The 18,163-nt window shown below is 38.8% G+C and overlaps 1 protein-coding gene across 6 annotated transcripts in view; it reads left to right on the top strand.

The window, feature by feature from the left end:
- The window catches only part of LOC126357561 (golgin subfamily A member 6-like protein 22), a 321,544-nt gene that overhangs the window by 177,617 nt on the left and 125,764 nt on the right, over positions 1-18,163 (top strand). For all 6 annotated transcript variants that reach the window (XM_050007470.1, XM_050007468.1, XM_050007469.1 and 3 more), the window contains exon 3: positions 2,156-2,293. In XM_050007470.1, the coding sequence (XP_049863427.1) occupies positions 2,156-2,293 (138 nt within the window). The remainder of the gene's footprint in view (positions 1-2,155; positions 2,294-18,163) is intronic.

The following is an 18,163-nucleotide window of genomic DNA, read 5'->3' as shown; positions in this document are numbered from 1 at the left end:
GTATGGGCCCTACTGCATTAATGACGTTTTTGAATCTTTTGTATGTTTGTTGTGCCATGCCAGAAGTTTTCATCTCACATTAACCCTAGTACTCCATCTGGGGTCATACATGACCCCAATCAATATATAATTGACTGTGTGTAGGCTACTAATCATTCAGTCGGGTATTACATCTGGATGTCCATTGTCTAACAGATCATCAAATCCACACCGTTTGATACTGCTAATAATATCCTTGGTCCTTGTTTGTGGTAAACTCAAACGACGTTCCACTTGGGGCTTTGCCATTTCTATGGCCAACTTCATTAGAAAAAGATGTCTCTCTGTTTTTTCAACAGCAACACAGAAGAGTCTGTAGGCATTGAGTGAAGCTAGATCGACAAGATCATAAAATACTGCTAATGGCCAACATTTTGTACCCTTTTTCAGAGAATAGTAAGAGCTCATTTGATCTAGCGTATCAACATCTGATTTTGTTGAGTTGTAATACAACACTCCTTCTGGTTTTCGTTTAAAGTTGTTTTCTTTGGGCACTTCAAATGATTGATGTTGTGTTGACAGGAGTAGCACAGCCTTATTTCTTTTTGGAACATACGAAACTAATAGGGTTTTACCACTGTATGCAAATCTGGTAGTGCATTCTTCCCTAGTTTTCGAAGGCAAAAACTCTTTTGGGACTTCTTTTCTTGTAGAACGTAGAGTACCTACAAGAGTCAACTTCATTTTCAACAATTCTTGGCCAAGGTCATAGCTCGTGAAAAAATTGTCAGTGGTAATATTCCTACCATTGACAGCCAGATGACGCACTAAAACTAAGACCACTCTCTTGCCTTGATTCACTTCTCTCACATCACCACTCCTTCCAGTGTACATTTGAAGATTTGTCAGATAACCATGTTCACAGTCTACCATATCTTGATGCCATACTTTCCTGGCTTTGAAGGAATGTAGACCTTGAAACTGCACCGACCTCTGTATACGCAAAGATGTTCATCAACAGTAATGTTGCTCGAAGATATAAATCATGTTTGACATTGCAAGGCAAACAAATCAAATATTTCCTATACAGCTTCAGCCTTATTTCCAGTCCTCTCTTTCCTTTCAAGTCTTGTGATGCGGTCGTCAAAACGAAGCGAACACAGAATGTCCTGATATCGCCTCCTCGACATAGTAGCACGTAATAGAGGAGTGCCATATTCAGAGTTCCAAAATTCGTCAATGGTTTCCCCCGGCTCTTCTGTATACCATACATAATCAGCAAGCCTAAAAATGAAAGAAGCACGCATCTGTCTGTATCACGCCTGTCAACTAATTTTCCAGACATTTTCAATTCATTTCCTCATTGATTTGTGAACTGAACTATTATATCCAGCAATTCATTAGTAATAAACTGCCTGAAACAGTCAACAGCTGAGCTAACACTAACTGTACTTGGAATACCTGCTGAAAATCGTTGTATGTTGCGGATTGGAAATCTATGAATTGATGGTTCTTTTGTACTCCATGCAATATCCCGACCCCTGCTTACCAGTACTGCACTTTCATCTTCTCCACTGTCATCATTTTCAGCAAGAATATCATTTTCTTCTAATTTATGTAAACAAATTTCATCACTTTGGTCTACCCGTGTCTCTGTTCAATCATCTTCGGCGTCACTACCTTCTGAATCACTACTGCTACAAAATAAGTCTTCCATAGCTTGTTCTACACTATAGCCAGGAGCAAAACGTATTCCATCCATGCTGAAATTACACTGCAACAACAAACGTACAAACGAACTTCCAGCTTGAGGTTAGCTCTGAGTAACACCTGAATAACACGTGAATTCAGTGTTACCAACTCAAAATACATAATAAAGAGATTGATAGTTGATAATCTACACATTCTATGAATGTTACATATAATCTATCTGGGGTCATAATTGACCCCAACAGTAGTTTTTGTTAATTATTGATTTAAATGTTGCGTCAAGCGCTCTAAAAACTTTTGTGAGAGAATTAAAATACTGTGTGGTAAAAGTCATAAAATTCTGGATTTTTACAAGAAATAGAAATATTGTTTTATCCATAGTAAAGATGATTTAGGTCACCTATGACCCCAGAGTGAGTCCTAGGGTTAAGGCAAGAATATCCTACATCATATTTTTTCTGCACAGGTCTTCAAGCTGAGCTGGAGGCAGCAAATAAGGACTCAGAGAGTGTCCGCCAAAAACTGCGCCAGTTGGAAAGTGAACTCACGACTTACAGACAACAAAATGCAGATCTTCTGGAGCAACTTAACCAGAAAACGACAGGTTTGTTGAAAAAACTTCTTACACATTTCACTCCCCACAAATTTTAATGTGTGTGTGTGTGTGTGTGTGTGTGTGTGTGTGTGTGTGTGTGTGTGTGTGTGTCCTCATATTTATATTAAAACCAAAGATTCCAAGACTTACCAAGCGGGAAAGCGCCGGCAGACAGGCACAATGAACAAAACACACAAACACACACACAGAGTTACTAGCTTTCGCAACCGATGGTTGCTTCTTCAGGAAAGAGGGAAGGAGAGGGAAAGACGAAAGGATGTGGGTTTTAAGGGAGAGGGTAAGGAGTCATTCCAATCCCGGCAGACTGCTTGTGTCTGTGTATGTGCGGATGGATATGTGTGTGTGTGCGAGTGTACACCTGTCCTTTTTTCCCCCTAAGGGAAGTCTTTCCGCTCCCGGATTGGAATGACTCCTTACCCTCTCCCTTAAAACCCACATCCTTTCGTCTTTCCCTCTCCTTCCCTCTTTCCTGAAGAAGCAACCATCAGTTGCGAAAGCTAGTAATTCTGTGTGTGTGTTTGTGTGTTTTGTTCATTGTTCCTGTCTGCCGGCGCTTTCCCGCTTGGTAAGTCTTGGAATCTTTGGTTTTAATATATTTTTCCCATGTGGAAGTTTCTTTCTATTTTATGTCCTCATATTTATCATTTCATAAGTAGACTGATATAAATTCGAGTAGTCTCAGTTCTGTCGAACATGCCCAACATCATATAAACATTGAAAATGAAATAGAGGAATGGGAAGGAAAGGGAAAGAGGAAGTGTGGGGGGTGAACTAGTGACTTTCAGCTACACAAGGCTCTGTGGAAATGTAATGGCGAAAGTTAAAAATTATTTTTATGTATTGTATTGTGATTGAGCACACCACCATCAGCTGAAACTGAGATGAAATTGAGATTTATTATCAGAAACAAAAAGCCATTAAGGAATAAATGTGCTGGAAAGTAGGCCTAAGTGTAAGAATTCCAAGAACCTTATAAAAGCCTATGAATGATGTGCACTTATTTCCTTGATATAATGTTCTTGCTACCTACTTCTGATTAGTAAATATTACATTTACTTTTAAGTTCCAACTTAAGTACTTTTAAGTCTCAACAGATAATGCAATAAGAAAGAATGGGGCAAAATGGAAATGGGCATGTGGCATCATCGGCCACCTTGGGCAGGTCTTATTACAGTCAATGCCACATTGGGCGATCTGGATGGGGATGAAATGATGATGAAGACAACACAACACCCAGTCCCTGAGTGGAGAAAATCCCCAATCTGGACAGGAATCAAACCCAGGCCTGTAGGATGGCAATCCATCACACTGACCAGTCAGCTGTCGGGGTGGACAGAAAGGATGAGGTGTCAATAAGCAAAATAAGCCAACACTCTTGTGTTAAGTCAACCCAATGACAGATACTTATAAGGGCTTTTCTGGGACTAGCAGTTCAGGTTTACTTACTTGAAACCACATAATATGACTCTTTGTGAAATTAAGACAAATTGTACAGTATGCTGTGAAATGCTTGTAGGCCTATTGAAATACCAACTGAGTTGGGTGTCATGAGATTGCCTATTGGATCAGGCTTGATAAGTATGTGTACATCATCAGTTTTTGAACCATCCTTTGAAGTCACTGGAAAAGAAGTATTTAGCCTATGTAAATTTAGAGCAAGGAGGGACCCAGTACCAGTCCTTGTGGAAACCCATATGTTGTTTTTGCCAACTACAAGATGGCTCTTATGCCAGTGGCTCTGTCTGTGTAACCCTCTGATTTCTGTTATGAAAGTAAGACTCAAGAGTTGCACTTGATGTCCAAAATAGAGACGATATAAAATGCAGACTGGCAGCAGCAACAAAAGGGTTTCTGAAAAAGAGAAATTTGTAGCATTGTATATAAATGTAAGTGTTAGGAGATCTGTTATCAGGATATTTGTGTGGAGCTTTTGCTGTGTGGGGAAGTGGAAAATGTACAACAAACAGCTCAGACAAGAAGAGAATATAAACTTTCTAACTGAGATGCTATGAATACATGCTGAAGATAAGGTATGTAGATGAAATAACTGATGAAGAGGCACTGAATTGCATTGGAGGAAAAAGAAATTTTTGATGAACTGGAGTAAAGGAAGGATAAAACAATGGAAAGTCTGGGATGGAATAACAACAGTGTTAAAGGCATAGATCGCTACTCACCACAAAGACGCTGTTTGCAGACAGACTTAATGAAAAGCTTTCAGAGAGAAAAGTCATTCTTCAGAAGTAAAAAGCAAACACACGCTTACACAAGCAGGACTTACACACAAAGTGCTATTGTCTGTGGCTGTTTTGTCCTGACTGTGGGCTTTGTCTGTGCCTGATGACTGCAGCAATCTGTGGTGGGTGGTTGTAGTAAGAAGGCGAAGCAAGTGGGGATGGGGGGAGGGGGTGGGTGTCAGGGTAGGAGTAAGGGAAGATGTTGGACTGCATTGTAGTTATGAAGTGCAGGGATTACCTAGCAGAGGGTCTCTGCCAGATGTCAGATATGTTCATGTACAAATATTGCCTCAATGACCCCATTCCTGAAATCCGGCAGGTTCCATGCAATAGACCTAAGTGAAAGACTTGTCCCATTGTCCAATACATCCTCCCACTACCACCTACTCCAGTCCTGTGACAGACATTGCCTATCCAATCAAAGGCAGAGCTACCTGTGAAAGCACCCATGTGATCTTCAAAGTAGTCTGCAATCACAGTGCCACTTTCTACGTGGGCATGGCAACTGATGAGCTGTCTTTCCACATGAATGGCCACCACTGAACTGTGGCAAAGTTCCAACACAGTGTGCTTTACTTGAATGACTGCTTCACAGCCTGCACTATTTGGATCCTTCATACCAACATCAGCTTTTCTAAACTGTGCAGATGTGAACTCTCCCTGCAACATATCTTTTATAATACTTGTAACCCCCCTGGCCTCAGCCTTCACTAGTCCCTGTTCTCCACCCCCTTTTCCTGCTTTCACTATAGCACTACCCAGGCCTCCTGTTCCACCAATGCATCTACCAGTCTTTTCCCCTTCTGTACACCTCTTCTCTCCCCTTGCCCCTCTCCCCAGCACAGCCATCCGACACTGCACCTAGCAACCCTGTCCTCTTCCCACTATGTCCTTGCTTGCTCCTGCAGCAGCATAACATCTTCCTCCACTCCTTCCCTGCTATCCCTCCCCCGCCCCACCCCATATCTCCTCCTTATTCCCATCACCCACCATGAATTGCTGCTCTTGTCAGACATAGGTGCATCCTGCAATCAGGCCAGACAGGCTGTAGACAGTAGCCATGCATGTGTGAATCCTCCTTGTGTGAGTTTGTGTGTGTTTTCTGCTTTTGAAAAAGAACATTTTTGTCTGTAAACTAAAAGTTCAGCAGTCTTTTTATTGTGTCTGTCTGCAGCTCAGTGCCTTCTCAGTGTTGTTTGACAGGACATATTCAGAGGCATAAAGGAATCATCAGTTTGGTAATGGAAAAAGTATGGGTGATTAAAATTGTAGAGAGGTACCAATGTTTGACTACAGTTGGCAGATAATGTGTTTGTAGGTTCCAGTACTTGTGCAGAACATACAAATAGACTAGCATGGAGATCTCTATTAAACTGATCTTAGGACTGAAGACCACAATAACAGCAACAACTATATACCATGGAGGATTCCTTCCATCATGAACTATTCTGCTTTAGTGGAGACAGGCTAAGAAGTTCTCTGTCAGCTCATAGCACTATTGTCAGCTTTCAACAGTGAAGTGCCATTGGCTGCAGGTTAAAACAATAGCTGTCCACAGAGCTGCAACAACATTGAGGCATTGCTATAGAGACATTTACAAAATCACATTACGTTATTGGTAGAGGTAGGCCTGCAAAGGTGCCACATCCAGGTCACTGCAACTGCCAGGGATCAAATTACGCTGACTCAACTATATGTTCAGAGGTAAACATGAGAGTCATTCCAAAAGCCACGGCAGCAATTTTTTGTCTTGAAAATCGTAACAAATTAAAAAAATTCTTAAATATACAAAAGTAACTTTAGTTCATATGTTAACATTATGTGTAGGGAGATGGATGAACACACACACACACACACACACACACACACACACACACACACACACACACACACACACACACACACACACACCACCATAAAGGCATAGCACAAGAAAAAAGATGACACAAACTTTGTCATTTCAAATGTGTTTGACTGTGAATTGCAAGAGTATTATGTTGCAATATGACCTCATACCAAAACTGAAAGAGCCATTGTGTGCAACACACTTTAGAACACATGAAGACATTGCCACAGGAGTGATGTGTGAGATCCAAGATTTGCTCATGGTAAGGCCATAGATATCCAACGTCTTCCATAGCATTGGCAGTGTGTGAGGGAATCGTTGGGAGGCTATTTTAAGGGACTCTAAGATGTCACAGGTGTGTGTTCGTTGACTTTATTATTGTGTACTGTTGCAATTGACAGTAAACACATTTGAAGTGACAAAATTTAGTAAACACATTTGAAATGACAAAATTTGTTTTGTCTTTTTCCTCATGGTATATCTTTATGGTGGTGGTGTGTGTGTGTTCATCCATCGCCCTATATGTAATGTTTACATATGAATTGACATTTGATTTGAATATTTCAGATATTTTTTAATTCATTACCACTTTTGAGACAAGAAATAATTGCCATGACTTTTGCAATAACCCTCATATTTCCAGTTCCTCATTCAGGTATACCACAAAATGATGTCAGTAAAATTTCTTATTTTCCAATGTATTCAAAAATAGAATAGCAAGACTAATTCATAGATTAATAGCTGTCATAATCTGAACAGTCGTCAGGCTCAGAAGATGTGCAGGCACCCAAGATGATGCTTGTGTAATGATAAATCCTGGATAACAACAGTACTGTGTAAGAGGTTGAATTTCTACTGACCGTATAAATAAGACATTGAGTTGCAGACAGGCACTGTAAAAAGACTGCTGTACAAGGCCTTTTGGCTGAAAACTCAGATGTATATCAGTCTTTTTGTTGTGCCTGTCTGTGTGACGGGAGACAATGGTTACATGTAAGAGAGTTGAGCATTTGCGACTGTGTGTGTATTTTGAACTTTAGAAGAAATCTTTCTGGCTGAAAGCTCAGATGCATAGCAGTCTTTTTGTTGTGCCTGTTTGCAGCTCGGTGTCTTCTCTGTATGATGAGTAGCAGTCTGCCCTTTTTATAATACACATGAAATGTATTCGCAGTTGCGAATATGGACAACTGTCCACTGTATAATGGAATGAAGCCAATGAAAATTTTGTGCCGGACTGGGACTTATTGCTTTCTCACTTATTGCGAGTGGTTACCTTACCATTAGGCTACATGAGCATGACTCAAAGCCAGACCCAATCTTCCATATGTCTCTACAACCTGTAATCATACATCCATTATGGTATATTCCCATATAGGGGGACATTTTACTTGAAGGCACTTGCCGGTGTCGGTGGATAAATACAATATAGCAGTGCCTGTGTTATTCTGAAATATGATGCAATGTTTCTTCGGGCATGCATGCATGATATAATGGAAATACATGTGTTGAAAGCAAAAATAAATGGGATGCAATTAACTAATTGTTTGGCCATAACAAAGTGCCTTAAGAATTAAAACACTAGACATGAAATGAAATGAAAAGGGAAGACTCAAAAGGCAGTCATTTTATAAATCAACTTGTCAATTTCTTTTGGGTTACACATGTTCCAGTTTGATTTTCCATCAAAGATTTTTTAAAATTATCTGCTTTTTAGTTTCTGTGGGTGAAGTGGAAGAGGGTGTAGTAACAATTCTATTATATTCAAGTTTAAGCCAGTCTTCATTTTCAGCTGTGTGTAAAGATTTTTACTGTCCTTTTAAAGAAGTAGTTGTACCTTCTTCCCTTGAATAGCTTCTTGCACAGATTTACATTTCACAGTATTTGTGTTGACTCCACTGAAAGAATTCCAAATCAGACATTTCTTAAGCTTAATTATGAGCAGCTGATGAATGCAGACTGTCTCTCACACAAAGTGACAGAGCATCACATGAAAGACTGCACTTAAAAATCATTCGAACCTCTAGCCATTATCTGAAAGTCATTGTGGGGTGTTTCCAATTTTCGCAACCCAAATACTCTCCTCAGTAAGAGGAGGCTCTTAGGAAATTTTACTAACACTCCCTGTAATGAACATAGCTTAGGTGATTTACAAACACTAGCAGTCCTCTGTGGTTGGCTGATGCAACTTGGAAGATAACAGCATCCCTTTATCGCTCAGAGTATTATTCCTGCTGTTTGATGTTTTGATTGTAGAAGTTTGAAGTTCAAACTTTTAACTTTAACCATTTCCAATACAATTTTTCTACACATTGCATTTTCCCCAACTCCTTATATATTTTACATGGATAAGGATGTAAGGAATTATGGATTATTATGATACATTTAAAAAAATGCAATATGTGACCACTTGACAACTTTATTTTCTTTTAGACTAGTTTTTGAAGCTACACATGGTGCTTTTGTTTATGGTTGTTGGTAATTTTATGATTTTTTTCTGCATGGTATTTCTGAAAATATTCTTTCAGGTGAAGTCCAGGCTTCCTCTAGTATGTTTCACAACAGATAGTTGTTTCTCTTCTTCCCCCTTTCTCCTTGTGTTTGCTGCCAACTACGCAATCCTTTGTTGATTTTTTTCATTTTGCATTATAAAATGTATCTTCCCATTTAGTCTTCCCATGGTATCAGACAATGATGGTCTTCCTCTCTTCTTTGAATTTGTATTTTTCACCTGGCTGATTCTAGCTGTCTGATTTTATTACTTCTATAGGAAAGATGAGCCTGCAGTTTTTCACATTCATTTTATCTACTGAATAAAGAATACAACTGTTCACTACAGCAGCTCCAATCAACCAGAAATGTAATGTTTTCCACCACTTGTAAGATCATCTTGTAAAACCATAGCAACCACAGTACTGGTCAGCTCTGTCCATTCTTCCCATAAACTTTGTGTATTCCAAAATAACACTGGTTTTCAGAAGCCATTCAGACTCTTACTTCCTACAACCAGTGATTATATTGGCTTAAGGACAAAAGAATATACTCAGTATTATCACTAACTTCTTGTCATGAGAGACACATAATTTCATCTCATTTTGATAGGTACATAATTCATATTCAGTAAGTTAAACTATCTTCAAATCATATGGAAAATCCTTCCTGGAAGGCATAACTGTACTTGTTAAATGAAAATTCATGTTGTGCCTCACCCAAACAATTTGAGGGCTTGGGCAAAACTTGTCAGCAAAGATGTGACAGCCTGAACCACCTGTGCAAGCTAGCAATTGCTGTGTCAAATGAACCACTGTTCAGATTGCAAAAATTAAATCAGGATGAATTAGACTTTCTGTAGTTGTCTTTCCGTAACATGAAATGTGAAAAAACATAACTATTTTCTGAATCTACTAAATCCCACTTTGTAGGCTACCTTGGATTATAGCATTTGAATTGAATTCTTTGTTTCAACCCCACAGTACTCTCATCTATAGCTACATTTCCCTTTGGTAAACAAAGTTATTTGCATATATTATCAATATACTCACTAAGCCCTCCCCCTCCCACCCCTTGAATCATGGACTTTGCTGTTGGTGGGGAGGCTTGTGTGCCTCAGCGATACAGATAGCTGTACTGTATGTGCAACCACAACAGAGGGATATCTGTTGAGAGGCCAGACGAACATGTGGTTCCTGAAGAGTAGCAGCAACCTTTTCAGTAGCTGCAGTGGTGAAAGTCTGGATCATTGACTGATCTGGTCTTCTAACATCAACCAAAATAGCCTTGCTGTGCTGGTACTGTGAACATCTGAAAGCAAGGGGAAACTACAGTTGTAATTTTTCCTGAGGGCATGCAGCTCTTCTGTATTGTTAAATGATGATGGAATCCTTTGGGTAAAATATTTCAGAGGTAAAATAGTCCTCCACTCAGATCTCCGGGTGGGGCTACTCAGGAGGACATCAGGAGGAATAAAACTGGCGTCCTACGAATCGGAGTGTGGAATGTCAGATTCCTTAATCGGGCAGGTAAGTTGGAAAATCTAAAAAGGAAAATGAATTGGTTGAAGTTAGATATAATGGGAATTAGTGAAATTCAGTGGCAGGAGGAACAGGACTTCTGTCAGGTGAATACGGGCTTCATGTAGATGGTTATGAATACAAAATCAGATAGGGGTAACACATGAGTAAGTTTTATAATGAATAAAAGAAATAGGTACTATGAATAGAGTAGCAAACGCATTATTGTAGTCAAGATAGACATTAAGCCCATACCCATAACAGTAGCTCAAGTTTATATGCCAACTATCTCCTCAGATGAAGAGGAGATTAAGGAAATGTAAGATGAGATAAAAGAAATTATTCAAATAATTAAGGGAGACAAAAATTTCATAGTCCTGGGGTACTGGAATTTGTTAATAGGAAAAGTAAGATAAGGAAAAGTAGTAGGTGAAAATGGACTGGGGGAAAGAAATGAAAGAGGATGCTGCCTGGTAGAATTTTGCACAGAGCATAATTTAGTCATAGCTAACACTTGATTTCAGAATCATGAAAGAAGGCTGTATACATGAAAGAGACCTGGAGACACCAGAATGTTTCAGGTCGATTATATAATGGTAAGTTTTTAAATTATAAAACATTCTAGGGGCAGATATGGACTCTGGCTGCAGTTTATAACTTATGAACTGCAGATTAAATCTGAAGAAACTGAAAAAGGCAGGAATTTGAAGAGATGAGAGCTGAATAAACTGAAAGGACCAGAGGCTGTAGAAAGTTTCAGAAGGAGCATTAGGGAATGGTTGACAAGATCAGGAGAAGCATAAACAGTAGAAGATGAACGGGTAGCTTTGTGAGATGAAGTAGTGAAGGCAGCAGAGGGTCAAGTAGGTAAAAAGACGAGGGCTAGTAGATATCCTTGAGTAATACAGGAGATTTAATTGATGAAAGGAGAAAATATAAAAATGCAATAAATGAAGCAGGTGAAAGGGAACACAAATGTCTAAAAAGTGAGGTCAACAGATAGTGCAAAATGGCTAAGTAGGAATGGCTAGAGGACAAATGGAAGGATGTACAAGCATATATCACTAGGTGTAAGATAGATGCTGCCTACAGCAAAATTAAAGAGACCTTTGGAGAAAAGAGAACCACATGTATGAACATCAAGAGTTCAGATGGGAAACCAGTCCTAAGCAAGGAAGGGAAAGCAGAAAGGTGGAAGGAGTATATAGAGGGTCTATACAAGGGAAATGTGCTTCAGGGCAATATTTTAGAAATGGAAGAGGACATAGATGAAGATGATAAGGGAGATATGATACTACATGAAAAATTTGACAAAGGACTGAAAGACTTAAATCGAAACAAAGCCCAAGGACGAGACAACATTCCGTTAGAGCTACTGATAGGCTTGGGTGAGGCAGCCATGGCAAAACTCTTCCATCTGGTGAGCAAGACATGTGAGACACGCGGAATACACTCAGACATCAAGCAGAATATAATAATTCCAATTTCAAAGAAAGCAGGTGCTGACAGGTGTGAAAATTACCGAATATCAGTTTAATAAGTCACGGTTGCAAAATACTAACATGAATCCTGTGCAGAAGAATCGAAAACTGGTAGAAGTGGACCCTGGGGAAGATCAGTTTGGATTCCGGAGAAATGTGGTAATGCGTGTCAATACTGGTCCTACAATTTCTCATAAAAGATAGGTTAAGGAAAGGGAAAACTATGTTAATAGCATTTTTAGACTTAGAAAAAGCCTTTGACAATTTGACTGGAATACTCTCTTTCAAATTCTAAGGGCGGCAGGGTTAAAATACAGGGAGCGAAAGGCTATTCACAGTTTGTACAGAAATCAGGTGACAGTTGTAAGAGTCGAGGGGCACAAAAGGGAAGCAGTGGCTGAGAAGGGAATGAGACAGGGTTGTAGCCTATCCCTGGTGTTATTCAATCTGTATATTGAGCAAACAGTAAAGGAAACAAAAGAAAAATTTGGAGTAGGAATTAAAGTCCAGGGAGAGGAAGTAAAGACTCTGAGGTTTGCCAATGACATTGTAATTCTGTTAGAGACAGCAAAGCACTTACATGAGCAGTTAACTGGAATGGGCAGTGTCTTGAAAGGAGGATATAAGATGAACATCAACAAAAGAAAAACAAGGATAATGGAATTTAGTCAAATTAAAGCTGGTGATGCTGATGTAATTAGATTAGGAAATTATACACTTAAAGTTTTAGATGAGTTTAGCTATTTGGGAAGCAAAATAACTGATGATGATTGAAGCAGGAAGGATATAAAATGTAGACTGTCAGTGGCAAGAAAAGTGTATCTGAAAAAGAGAAATTTGTTAATCATCAGGATTTCCTTCCAGTGAGCCAGGTGCGAAGTTGGTGAATGATATAGCTCTGTTGGTTTCTGTCCTGGTATAGCTTTTTCCTCTCCACTACATCCCATGTTACTCCTCTCCTCTTAAGATCTTCCTTAACCTAGTCTTTCCATCTCTTTCTAGGCTACCCAATTGGTCTTCTTCCTGTTACCTCAATTTCCAAATACTGGCATGGAGTTCAAGTTGAGTGCATTTGCTTTACTTGACCAAACTGCTCCGCTCTCAAAGCACTCATCCTCTCCTCTGTAGTCAATGTCCTCTCCTCTGTAGTCAATGTCACCTGCAGGTCTCTCCTTACATAATCATTCCTAACTCTGTGTCTCCTAGTTTTTTGTGGAGCTGACCTAAGGAACTTGATTTCACATGCTTGTATTTGACTCTGTTTTCTCTTGTTTATGACAAAGGCCTCTAGACTATGCATCATGATTGGCAGGAGATATGTTTTATACATGGTCTGTTTGGCTCCTAGATGGACTTCCTTGTACCAGATTCGATTTCTTACTTTGTGGAAGAAGCTAGATCCTTTTGTTATTCTGTTTAAGACTTTTAGTTTAGAACTTCCATTACATGACAAGATGCTACCCAGATAATTGAAGCTTTTCACACATTCATCCTTCTCCCCCTCCAGTATGATGTTACAAGGTGTGGGTGTCCTGCTCGTCTTCATTGCCACTGTCTTATTTCTACTCACAGTTAACTTGGATTTTTTTAAATTTTGTGTTCCAGTAATCTAGTCTCCTCTGAACGTCCATTTCCATCTCTCCCAAAATGGTAGTGTCAACAGCAAAAACAAAAGCATTGAGATCTTCATTTTCTTCTTCCTTGATTTCTTTCATGTTTGTGTCCATAAGCATAATGAAGAGTAAAGGGGAGAGTGAACTGCCTTGCTGAGCACCTCTCTTTGTCTTAAACCATTTTGATCTTCCACCTCCTACTTGTACACTGCTCTCACAACCATCGTACAGCATCTGGACTTTTTTAATTAATGAATCAGGAACATTATGTTTTGTCAAGCATTCCAATATTTTATCCCTTGGTACACCGTCATATGCTTTTTCAAAATCCACAAATACTACTATCAAGTCCTTTCCTTTTTCTCAATATTTCTCCATTAACTGATGGAGGAAGAAAATGAGATCTATTGTTCCCCTATTACTTCTGAACCCATGCTGTGTTCCTTTAATTGGTGGTCTAGAATGTTTGCAATTTTTTTTCTATTACCTTTTCCATTATCTTAAGGCAGCTTGATAACAGTGTGACTCCTCAGTAGTTGGTGCATTTCTTTCTACTACCTCTCATGAACAATGGTATTATAATTCCTTTTTTCCATTCATCCGGCACTTTGTTTTCTTTCCATATAATCCCCAGCACCCGGTGTAACCACTGTATTCCATGGATTTCTGCGGCTTTAACCATATGTACTGTTAGCTCATCTACTTCTGCCACCTTCCCACTTTTCGTCTGTTTCAGGGAATTTTCAGTTTCTAGCCAAGAGATTGGATTCTGCTCGTCCTCTAATTCAGTGATTTCGGTGTCACTTTCTTGTGCATCTTCTCCATTCAGTAAGATTTGAAAATAATTCTTCATCTCTTCTCTTATACCTTCCATGTTCCTGATAATATCCCCATCCTCTGATTCAATCGCTTTTATGTCTTCTCTATCAGATCTTTTACTTTTCAATAACTCATATAGCAATTTTTGGTTCCCTTTGCTATTCTGCTCTAGTTTGAGGGTGAATATTTCCCATCTGTTCTCCTTTTCTTCTTTGTTAACATCAAGTATAAATTTAAGTGTCAGGAAGTATTTTGTGAAAGTATTTGTATGGAGTGTAGCCATGAATGAAAGTGAAACTAGGATGATAAACAGTTTAGACTAGAAGCTTTTGAAATGTGATGCTACAGGAGAATGCTGAAGATTTGGTGGGTAGACCACAGAGCTGATGAGGAGGAACTGAATCCAATTGGGGAGAAGAGAAATTTGTGGCTTAACTAATTGGTAGGGCACATTCTGAGGTGTCAAAGGATCACTAATTTAGTTTTGGAGTGAAGCATGTAAGGTAAAAATCGTAGAGGGAGACCAATAGATGAATACATTAAACAGATTCAGAAGGATGTAGGTTAGTTACTTGGATGTGAAGGGGCTTGCACAGGATAGAGTAGCATGGAGAGCTGCATCAAACTGATCCTTGGACTGAAGACCACAACAACATACTCACTAACATTCTTCACCTTGCCCCCATCATATATTGACACCACTGAGCTGTGACAGGTGGAACTAAATGCAGCATCCAAAATATCTGGGAAAGAAACAGTGATGAGAGAATGTCAACTAGTTCTTTCTACTTAAATTTCAAGGCCATGTGTCCGCAGCTTGTGGTCTAGCAGCTAGCGTTGTTGCCTCTGGATCATGGGGTCCCAGGTTCGATTCCCAGCCAGGTCAGGGATTTTCTCCACACAGGCACTGGGTGTTTGTGTTGCCCTTATCAGCTCATCATTTCTTGGGAAGTACCGAGACTGGAAATGGAAAGATTTGAACCTTGTGCAGGCACTGATGACCACAATGTTAAGTGCCCCACAAGCCATGTTCAGTATTACACCAAGGAAAGCTTCAATTCTTCCGATGAAACGTCCCTCCATAAGTGCCTCATTGAGTGTTTTGTAAGTGAAGTGATTTCTGTATCTTTTATTTAGCGTACATATTTGTAGTATTCACAATTTCACTGACATATTGTCAGTGAAGAAAAGTTGGAAATATTCAAGTTTGAATTTTAGTCAAACACCATAAACTATGGTGAGACCTTGTTGCATGAAAGAAAAAGTAATCTTCCTCAGATCACCACCGACATTTCAATAAACCTTCCATGTTTTGCTACAAGTTATGCCTCTCCATCACTTTCCGCTCCATTAGTAGATTTTGATTGACTAAAACTCTTTATCATTGCACACAGCAGAAGTTTCTTCTCATTAATTTTCATCACTAAATTTTCCTTCATCCTCGATGTCTTCAAGAAGGCCTGTGGCAATATCATCACCACTTGCACAATTTCTAGTGGCCATTATCCTACTAGAAACATGCGAATCAACACACTTGGAGTTGTCAGATCTCCATATTAGATGCTGCCATGCACCTAGTAAATTCCAACAATGGAGCAGATGGAAAGCATAATAATGGAAAAATGTAAAACATCATCCAACACCAGAGCCATAGCGGAAAATCATAATATCAGACATAGTCCAATGATAGATCTAATAGCGTTAACCTGTGGTAAGACATGTTCCAAAAATGTCATAGCCAGAGGCAGAGTCAGAGGTGCAGTTTCAACCAGACAGTGCAACCTTTTGGTGATGAAGGCAAAGTTCCATTACATCCGAATAAGTCATTCAGAAATTCCATGGATGATTTTTAATAATGTTGCTATTTAGTTTGAATAAGTAGAAAAATGAGAAGTATTAAGTCTTGTGTTGGAATAGATCATTAGGGAGCGAGATAAGGTACATAATAAATCAGAAACCTGCAAAGATTTCATTGTGGTGATCAGGTAATAAAAAGATGTACAAAAAGACATAAAAAAAGGTTTCATGTAGACTATGGAAGTAGGCAGGAAATCAGTGAAAGTAACACAAAATAGATGTTGATGTCTTGGATGAAGTAAGACAGGAATCTATTGCCTGCAGTAAAATTAAAGTTCTAGTTAATGGTGAAATACAGATACTTGGGAGTGCAGTTCACTATATATAACCTACTAGATCAACATGTAAGTAAGAAACTACAGTAGAGAGTATTATTTTCTGAGTCTATGAAATAGAGTAAGATTCAAAGCCTATCTCAAAGAACAAAACTAAATGTCTGCAACACCAATTTTTACCAAAGTGAACAATTTTGATTATAAAACTTTGAGAGGTAGGATGTTATACAGAAATGAACTTGACATCTTCAAAACGAGGAGTATCTTCATCCGAATTCAAGACAGATGAGAGTTCATGTAATTGGACATCAGATTATAAATATTTTGGCAAGCAAGTGCTGCTCATTTTGGAATGATCTCTGAAAAAGTATATTATAAAGCTGTGGAAGGACGATCAACAGCCCCCACCCCCTCTTGGCTGGGCAGAGCAAGACTGTATTGGTACGTAACCTAAGAAATAGTCAAACCCTGCTGGGCATTTCAGGACACTGGAAGGAGGCACTAAATTGGTGGAGGTGAAAGCAACTTGTTAAGGGAATGTGCAGTCCTGATGGACTGCTATCACTGGATGATGATGATATATCAAACAGAACTGGAACTTTTATTTTCACAGTTTATTAGAAAATAAACATAATAAGATAAAAAAAGTCCACATAAAATGGAAAGTGGTATGTGACTAAATGTCTAATGGAATTCTACACTTTAGGGAACAATTCCAAAAACATCATTGAACATCAGTGGCTGTAATTCTACATTGCCACTGAATGTGCAAAAGAAGTAGTCTACATTAGCAAATCACTATCCTGGATTGCGGTACCAGCTGCAGGTTGTCTATCTAGCTGTTTCTGGGGGCAACAGAAATTAGATTTTCAATATTTCACATAATCATTGACCAGATTTATACAATTTTAGATACTGTCATAATTTACTCATAAACTGGTATAGCCTTATATTAAAAATTTAATGCAATAAGAAAAGTATTACATTCAAAACCTGTGTGTGGGTCTTGAGGTAGTGTAACTGATGGAACACAAATAATCGGACTATATTGAGGGCATTTTTCGCAAAATAGCCCCAGCATCAAGACACTCAGTTAAGTACTCTAAGAGTGCTTAGTTAACTGTGATTGTGATCGCTCTTGGTACAATAAGACATGTGATGTTATGTTTGTTCGATTTCATTTGAGGCCTCCTACTAAGTGTATGCTCTGCTTCCGCATAATACTGATGTTTTTGCAGATGTGTGTCATTAAGTTCTAGAGAGTGTCGGTTCTTGGCAGCCAGCTCATTTCCCAGTGTTCATGTTTGTTTATCAAGTACAGTTTTACTTAAAAGAAGCACTTGCGAGTGAAATTAGTTGTTGTTTAACCTTGATTTTATGGAGTTAATTTACTGGTCAATCTTAAGTGTTAAAGTTAAGGAAAGTTATTCAACCTCTTGTTGTCAGGAGTGGTCTGTGTTTCAGTGAACTGAGACAGTGGGCAACCAAAACACTGGGCTTCCCTTTAGGTTACAGGTTTAGTGACTTTCAACACACTTTATACATATTTTAAACATTTGTTAAACTTTTTCTTGCTGACATATCCCAAAAAAATTATTAAAGGAAAAAAGTTTATCGGTTATTACATAAGGCATGATGTTTGTATTTATTACTTCTTTACTACTAACTGTATTAACAACACACTTTTCAGATAATATCTACATTTATTTCTGAAAGTACCTGC

The sequence above is a fragment of the Schistocerca gregaria genome, chromosome 1, assembly GCF_023897955.1.
Source record: "Schistocerca gregaria isolate iqSchGreg1 chromosome 1, iqSchGreg1.2, whole genome shotgun sequence".
NCBI lineage: Eukaryota > Metazoa > Arthropoda > Insecta > Orthoptera > Acrididae > Schistocerca > Schistocerca gregaria.
This window is presented reverse-complemented; position numbering and strand designations above follow the sequence as displayed.